The 7,901-nt window shown below is 49.8% G+C and overlaps 1 protein-coding gene across 1 annotated transcript in view; it reads right to left on the reverse strand.

Moving 5' to 3' along the window:
- Window positions 1-753: 753 nt before the first annotated feature.
- The window catches only part of LOC104507354 (otoferlin-like), a gene marked incomplete at both ends in the record, with an annotated part of 37,207 nt that continues 30,059 nt past the window's right edge, over window positions 754-7,901 (reverse strand). The window contains 7 exons of the mRNA XM_010148603.1: window positions 754-977; window positions 1,891-2,077; window positions 2,852-3,038; window positions 4,241-4,400; window positions 5,564-5,648; window positions 6,688-6,750; window positions 7,204-7,335. Of these exons, the coding sequence (XP_010146905.1) occupies window positions 754-977; window positions 1,891-2,077; window positions 2,852-3,038; window positions 4,241-4,400; window positions 5,564-5,648; window positions 6,688-6,750; window positions 7,204-7,335 (1,038 nt within the window). The remainder of the gene's footprint in view (window positions 978-1,890; window positions 2,078-2,851; window positions 3,039-4,240; window positions 4,401-5,563; window positions 5,649-6,687; window positions 6,751-7,203; window positions 7,336-7,901) is intronic.

Below are 7,901 nucleotides of genomic sequence, written 5' to 3' on the forward strand. Positions count from 1 at the left end.
ATATGGATTGACTTACGTGGGTATTCCCAGGTGGAACAAGCCTGGATGTGCCCGTTATGCAGAGCACAGGCAGCAGCTTTGCAGGATCTACATGTCAGGACTGAAGTGGAAGGTGTCCTTGCCCATGGAAAGAGGGTTGGAAGTAGATGATCTTTAAGGTCCCTTCCCACCCAAACCATTCTATGATCTAAAGCTGTGGGGCTTCTCTTGGCAGAAAACAGCTTTTTAATTTCTCTGACCAGTTCCACCCTGACAGAATCTGTTGGGAAAAAGATGAGGTTCCTGGCTCCTGTTTGAAACCCGTCTTCAGGATAGGAGTGAGACAGATGGCATTAGGAGCTGGCTCTCTTTGTCCTTATCTAACTCCCAACTGGAGAAACATCTCAAAGTTTAGGATCCTCCCTCACTCACATATTCCTTCTGCCCAGCACTCCTAAGAGAGGTAAGCATCTGAATGATCACAAAATCTGAAATCCTTGGAGGATTTTCAAAATTTCAAAATCTGAAATCCTTGCTTTCATGGTGCTGGGCAATCCAGAACACATAGAAAAGCACTAAATAAAATCTTGTTTTGTGAAACCAAACATAAAAAGCCAAGGGGTCCGAGAGCCTCACCACTGGCAGCTGTAGGTTTAGGGACATGGTTTAGTGGTGGACTTAGCAGTGTTAGGTTAGTGGTTGGACTTGATGATCTTAATGGTCTTTTCTAACTTAAAATATTCAATGATCCTATTTTATGATTCTATGACTTACATCAGCAATTGACGTGGCCTGCTCGACTTGCACCTCGGTGGAGCTGTTAATCTCCGGGTTGGTGGTGTCCAAGATCTCCACAGCAAGACTCATCAAAAGCCTGGCCCGGAAGGAGACGCCTTCACCCAGACCCTCGTTCAGCTCCTGGTGCTCATCCATCAGGGTGTAGTTCCGAGTGGAACCATACATGTTCACCCACGCAGGGCCAAAGGTGGGCAGGAAGCCTGCAGCAGGTCACATATGCACATAGGGAAGGGGATGTGTAAGGAGAAGGGGGTGTCTCTGCCTCAGGGTACAAACTCCCTCATGGATTAGCCTCGCTTTCCTGGTCTGTGTACGGCACCGTATGCTCAAATATGGACATGTGTGCGTGGAATTGCGTGACTGCAACCATACATGGAAACGTTTTTGCAGCAGAGGTGGTGACGGGGACTGTGCCGTGCAGCAGCCCAAAGGCAGACTTGAGTCCCCCATCAGGCAAATTACTCAGTGTGAGGGTCAAGAAAAAGAACCTGCTGTTAGTGCCCTTTCTAGAGCCATCTCTGATTTCCCGTTGGTCCTGCCCCCAAGTGCTGGTGCGTTCGTGTGTGCGCAGGTGGGGGAACCTGTCAGATATTCAACCATTCATGGCAATGAATTTTTTGTTTGTGGGTGGCTTTGTTTCCAAGTGGTAGATTGGAGGTTTGTGATGTAAAACAGGGAGGTTTAGATTAGATATCAGGAAGAAGTTCTTCACAGAGAGGGTGGTGAGGCACTGGAACAGGTTGCCCAGAGAAGCTGTGGAGGCCCCATCCCTGGGAGTGTCCAAGGCCAGGCTGGATGAGGCTTGGAGCAACCTGGTCTAGTGGAAGGTGTCCCTGCCCATGGCATGGGGGTTGGAACTAGATGGTCTTTAAGGTCCCTTCTAACCTAAACCAGTCTGTGATTCTATGATGTGGCTTAGTTTTCAAAGAGCACATGCAGTGACCTCAGAAGACCACTGCAGAGAAACGAGGTCTCTCCAGCTGGGCACCAGGAAGCAGCTATCTCCAGGAATGGGGAAGGAGCTTAGGCTATTTTCCTAGCACTCTGCCAAAGGGACATGTCTCTACCGTGAAGAAGGCAGCTCGGTCTGCCCCCACTCCATCTTAGCTTTACCTTTGTCTCCTTCATTAGAGATTTTCCGCAAATCAATGAAGTGGGTACCAATGGCCACATCGTTGACTTTGTCCGAGTCTCGGATCTGGATCTTTATCCGCTTGCACAAAGGGGGGAACATTTCTGTGAAGACTATTTGCTCATTCCAGAGAGGCTCATAGCTGCTTTTTTGTATGGATGTCTTCCCCTGCCAAGTGGGAGGAGACAGATGTGTGACAAAGGTTTGAGCTCCCAAGCCATCCCTCCCAACCTGAGCGGATCCCTTGTTAATGACATATGCATTCTGCCTTGGGACAGGGATATCAGCCACTTGGAGCGCGTCCAGAGGAGGCCCCGGAGATGCTCCGAGGGCTGGAGCCCCTCTGCCATGGGGACAGGCTGGGAGAGTTGGGGGGTTCAGCCTGGAGAAGGGAAGGCTCCGGGGAGACCTCAGAGCCCCTTCCAGTGCCTGGTGGGGCTACAAGAAACCTGGGGGGACTTTTCCCAAGGACAGGGAGTGACGGGTTTAAATGGAAAGAGGGAGATGGAGATGGGACATCAGGACGGAATTCTTCCTGGAGAGGGTGGGGAGCACTGGGACAGGTTGCCCAGAGAAGCTGTGGATGCCCCATCCCTGGAAGTGTCCAAGGCCAGGCTGGATGAGGCTTGGAGCAACCTGGTCTAGTGGAAGGTGTCCCTGCCCATGGCAGAGGGGGTGGGACTGGGTGGGCTTTAAATCCCTTCCAAACCAAACCGTTCTATGATGCTATGACTCCCCTCTCCCAAGTAACAAGCTCCTTTCCTCACCTGGAGACTGCTGCAAACCCATCGTAGTCTGCACAAGTGAGGGGAAGCACCGCAAACACGGTGGCCTTGCCACGCATCTACACGCCAGCGCAACTGAGACCATCTCTGGCCACCACATAATGACTGGTCCTGTTACCTCCCAGGGTCATCCTGGTACCACACGCAGCTTGCTCACCTTCTGCCCTGCAAAGACCACCTGCACGTAGGGGTCTACCAAGTCCTTGTTCTCCCCAATGAGAGCTTTCTTCACATTGGCCATGATGCTGGTGTTCATACGGGGCAGCCCCTCTGCTCGATAGATCTTGATGTAGAAACGAGCCCACTGCCTCTCGGGAGGGACGCCATCCGGGAGGAGGAGGTTCCTACAACGCCAACAGGTAGGGTTGGAAACAGCTTCTGGGGCTGGCAGGTTTATCGGGAGAGGCTTACGGAAAAGGGAGAAACTGCCCCAGTTTCTGAGCACAGGCCTTGTGGAGCTGGAAAGGTGACCACTTCTGCAGCCGTACATTTTATTGCTGTCCTCTTTCTGCCCCATCCTCATTTTTTTTTGGGATGGGAAGTGGTGGTTTCATAAGAAAAAAGGTAAAGCAGCCCATTGCGGTGCCCCTAGGACAACATGCATTGCACTGAAGGGATATAATCATCACTGTCAGGGGAGTCTAGAGGGCAATTAAACTCAGCCTAATTTAGACATCTAATGCAGGCTGGATGAATGGGACGTTGGAAAAGACTTTTCTTTACCAGGGGCCAAGGGGAGTTGGTGTGATTATTCTGGGAGAAGAACTGAACTCCATTAAATTGTTTTTCTGGGTATATGTGGCTTTTCTCTTCTGAGGGAAATGAAGAGAGCCATGGGGGATGGTGTGAACAAAACAATTTCTAGAGGAATTGCTGGAGTTGTGCGTGAAAAATTGGGACAATATCACCACCACAGCATGGAGTGATGGTCCAAAATAGTCCAGGTGGTGCCTCAAGCCCCCTGGTCTCTAACAAGTCAAGACAGCTGCATTGGTATGTTGTTACTTATCTGGGTTTCTGATGAAGTGTTGAGAGGCTGAGGTGGACTTGAAAGCCCGTGGTTGCACTTGGAGATATTTAATTATCCTGAAACATTTTGGGGCTGGAACTAAGTTTGAAACTCTCCTGATTTTTATTCCATGGCCTTTTAGATGTTCTGGGGAGTCAAAGAGCCCTGCTCACCTACAAGACCTCCCTGCTGTGCCCTGGCAGTGAGTGGTGAGACCCCATCCCATTTAAGGGTCAACAGGAGCATTATGCAAACACTGGGTACATCAGGTTGGTTGACATCAGGCTGGTGCTGGTAACCAGCAGATGGTCTGACCTGATAGAAATGACTACTCTGTCCTTGATATGACATGGATTTGCACCAGTACTCTGCCACATCTCCTTTTTTCTCATCAACTTATTCTGTCCTTCTAGTTACTAGAAGGGCTATCAGCCTCATCCAAAGGGAATTCTATCCTCAACACACAATCCAAGGCGAAGAGAGACAAAAAGTCATTCCTAAGCAATGCTATGTGAAGCTGGCTCTGCAGATCCTTACCCTTCAATATCATCCTCATCTGTCTCATTGGCTTTGTGCGGTGTCTTGATGTTGTCCCCTTTCCCAACCACGGCGATGTCACACTTCAGGTAACCTTTCAGCCCAGCAGTGAGATCCTCGGGGTCAGAAAGGATGGCCCATTTGTGGTAGAACTGGTGCTCTGAAAGACAGGGGACAAGAGAGTCATTTATCAGGATGAGACACAGCAATTACTCTGAGGACTAGAAATGTCATTCCACTCAAGTGGGGGGACCCACACAATACATGTAAAAAACATCTTCAACAGTGAGGAATTCAGAGAGAAACCCCTGAAAAATTCATTAGGAAGGTGTGTCTCATTGAAGAGTGAGAAGCAACGGGATAAATTGTCTGAAAGTGGGTGAAGTTTCCATCAGTGGGAGTCACCATCCCGGGAGGGGTTTCAGAGCCGTGTGGATGTGGTGCTCAGGGACATGGTTAGTGGGGGGCTGGGCAGTGCTGGGGTGACAGTTGGACTGGGTGGGCTGAGAGGGCTTTTCCAGCCTAAGTAATTCCATGATTCTATATCTTTAAGATCTTAGGTGCTTTTTGGATGGTGTGACAAAGACTTCATCCTTCTGTGGAGCCGAGAACAAGACTAGATGATCCCTTAAGGCTCCCCCAGCATCATCTACTAAGCATCCCTAAGGCGCAGGCTTTGGAGGCTTCATTTACATCTTAGCTCTCAGACTTATTTATAGAGGTAAAGTGCAGTGATAGGCATGACAGCAGCAAGGAAAAAACCCTGCAGTGATTTTGGAGGTATCATTTCCGGAGGGGTGTTGTGTGTTCAGCTCGGCATGCTGCGAGCACCCAGCCCTCAAAGGGGTCTTGCTGTTGTTTATCGTCAACGAGCAACACAACAGCAGTTCTAATAACCTCTTTTTCTTTTCCTTTGCACACCAGGCATCTTCATTTCTTGGTTTAAATGCCAGCCACCGAGGGCAAGACACATCCCACAACCTTCAGCTGTCTGGAAGGGTGATATTTTGCATAAGGAAGTCGCCTTGGGTTTCCTTCCTCAGCAAGTCAGCGGGTAGGGACCAGCACACCCAGAGGGCATCTCAGCTTCGGGATGCAACCCTTTATTTCATGATGGGACACACAACCTGAGATGCTGAGGGCCCTTTCCAGACCACACAAGGAGCCCAGGTGACTTGCTTATATCTAGGATGCTAAAATTAACTTCCATGAGCTTCCATAACTTTCCCAAGGAAATTAGCACCTGCCTGGCTCCCTTGCAAGGACATTTATTCAACGGTGCAGACAGACACATGGGACTGGTTGCAAACAGCGTTTACATACCAGGTTGGGTATAAACGGTTCCGACATCCATCTTGAAGGAGCCAACCAAAGTCCCACTGCGCAGGAGGTTTTTTGAGTGGATCACCTGGAAATCGAGAGAAGAAACAAGTCAGACTTTTTTCCATACCCTGGAAGCCATAAGGTTCTTTCTAAAGGGGTTCAGTGTCAGGTGGGAAAGGAGCTGATGCATCTTTTGGGCAGAAAAGCTGTAGAAGCCAGATCCCTGGAAATGTCCAAGGCCAGGCTGGATGAGGCTTGGAGCAACCTGGTCTGGTGCAAGGTGTCCCTGCCCATGGCAGGGGTGGGACTGGTGGGGCTTTAAGGTCCCTTCCCACCCAAACCATCCTATGATTCTATGATCTTCCTCGGTTTGTGAAAGACCTTGGTCTGTAGAAGGACACAACAAGCATGTTGTGTTGCAGCTCTTGCTTAGCATTCTTGCGAGCAAGTGTATACTTGGAGTGAATAGAAAAAAATGCAAAGAAATTAATCTTTGAAACAAGGTGCAGTTTTCCAGCCACAATGGCAACACACACTGGGACATATACCTGAAGGAGGGGTCTTCAGGATGCTCAAAATCTATGGTCTAATTCCCTTAGTGGGAGAAATTGTACAGCCGATGTGTGCATGAGAGAGATCTAGATACTCCTAATTAGTGTGCTTTGGTCAGTGAATCTGCAAATCTTGTTCATGGCCCTCCTCGGTGGCGGTGGGGAGGGCTGCAGTCTCTGCTTTGCTCTCAGCATCTGCAGTCCTGAATTTCCACAATAGCTCTGCCAGTCCCGTGCCTCAGGAAATTCTCTGGAATACTTGGGAAGGTCTTGCTTCTCCCCAAGCCTAAAACACATCCCAAGACAGGTTTAATTCTGCCTGTCTCTGAAATACCAGAGATGCAGGGAGATAGCGAGTGCAGGGATGCAGCTCTGTGGCCCCACAAACGAAGGTCAGCTTCAGAAATAGGGACTAGGGGTCTACAAAAGAGCTGAGGCTTGTAGGATGGCACACCCCATCTCCCATTGGAGGTCTCATGTCAAGGACCTTAAATCCATCCCCACTACATATATAAAATGGGCTGGTTTCTTTCAAATCCCCATGAAAAGGACAATGCAACCATGCTCACTTACAGACAGCTTGATGATCTTGTCGAACATGACATCTGGGGGGACGTGGAAATCGAAGACAAAGTACTGGAAGGGAAAAAGCAGTCGTGAAGGCAGAAGAGCAGGGATGGGCTCCTTTTGGATTTAAAGGATTTATTACGGCGCACGGTCCAGCTGGAGAAGCTGTGACTGCCCAGAGGAGCATTCTGGCACATTCTGAGCATTCGATCCGTGTGAACGCCAACACTGATTATCTCTGCAGTTTGGGGAACTAGAAGGAAGCACTAACTTCTTAGAAAAACTGAGAACACTTTAGCACAGATCAAGCCAGGGCACTTTTTACCATTTTTGCAAAATGCCAGAGGGCAAAGGCTTCATTTCTCCTTCTGTGTGGTTTGAGATTTCATCTTATTCTGACAAGATGTAACAGAAATAAAAAAGAAAAATAGCCAAGCCACATGAAAATACATTTAGTTGACTAACAGCAGTGTAGAGTCCCAGGAGCAGGTAGTTGTGAGCATCACCAGAGCACAGACTCACCTCATTGTAGTAAGGACAATTGGTCGATTCCTTCATGGATGTGTATTTCTTTTCCTCTCCAACCTCCACGCACACCACAGGGTCCATGTTGAGCCCAACCAGCTGCCGGGCCTCGATGATGGTGATGCTGACCTGTGGAGAAGGATTCGTGCAATTTCACCTCCCGAGAGCAGCATCAGATGTTGCTCCCTACCTTAAATCCTGTCTGGCCATCTCATTTTTGAGCCATTTTCAGTGCAATGGTGGTGGCTCTGGGGTCCACTGGTCATTCCAAAAACACTGGGCTGCTTGGACATGCCGGAGCATGCTGCAGTATGGGATACAGGAGACCATGGGTGTAAAGGCAAACAGATTCAGCTGAGCTACGGGAGCAGAGGCTGGTCCTGCACATGGGCTGGGTAATCCCAAGCACAAAGACAGGCTGGGCAGAGAGTGGACTGAGAGCAGCCCTGAGGAGAAGGACTTGGTGGTGCTGGGGGCGAGCAGCTGGCCATGAGCTGGCAGCCCAGAAAGTCAACAACACAGTTCTGCGTCCAGCTCTGGGGCCTCCAACAGCAGAAAGACATGGAGCTGTTGGAGCGAGTCCAGAGGAGGCCCCAGAGATGCTCCGAGGGCTGGAGCCCCCCTGCCATGGGGACAGGCTGGGAGAGGTGGGGGGGGTCATCCTGGAGAAGAGAAGGCTGCAGGGAGGCCTTATT

This window comes from Eurypyga helias, unplaced genomic scaffold (assembly GCF_000690775.1).
Source record: "Eurypyga helias isolate BGI_N326 unplaced genomic scaffold, ASM69077v1 scaffold22733, whole genome shotgun sequence".
Taxonomy (NCBI): domain Eukaryota; kingdom Metazoa; phylum Chordata; class Aves; order Eurypygiformes; family Eurypygidae; genus Eurypyga; species Eurypyga helias.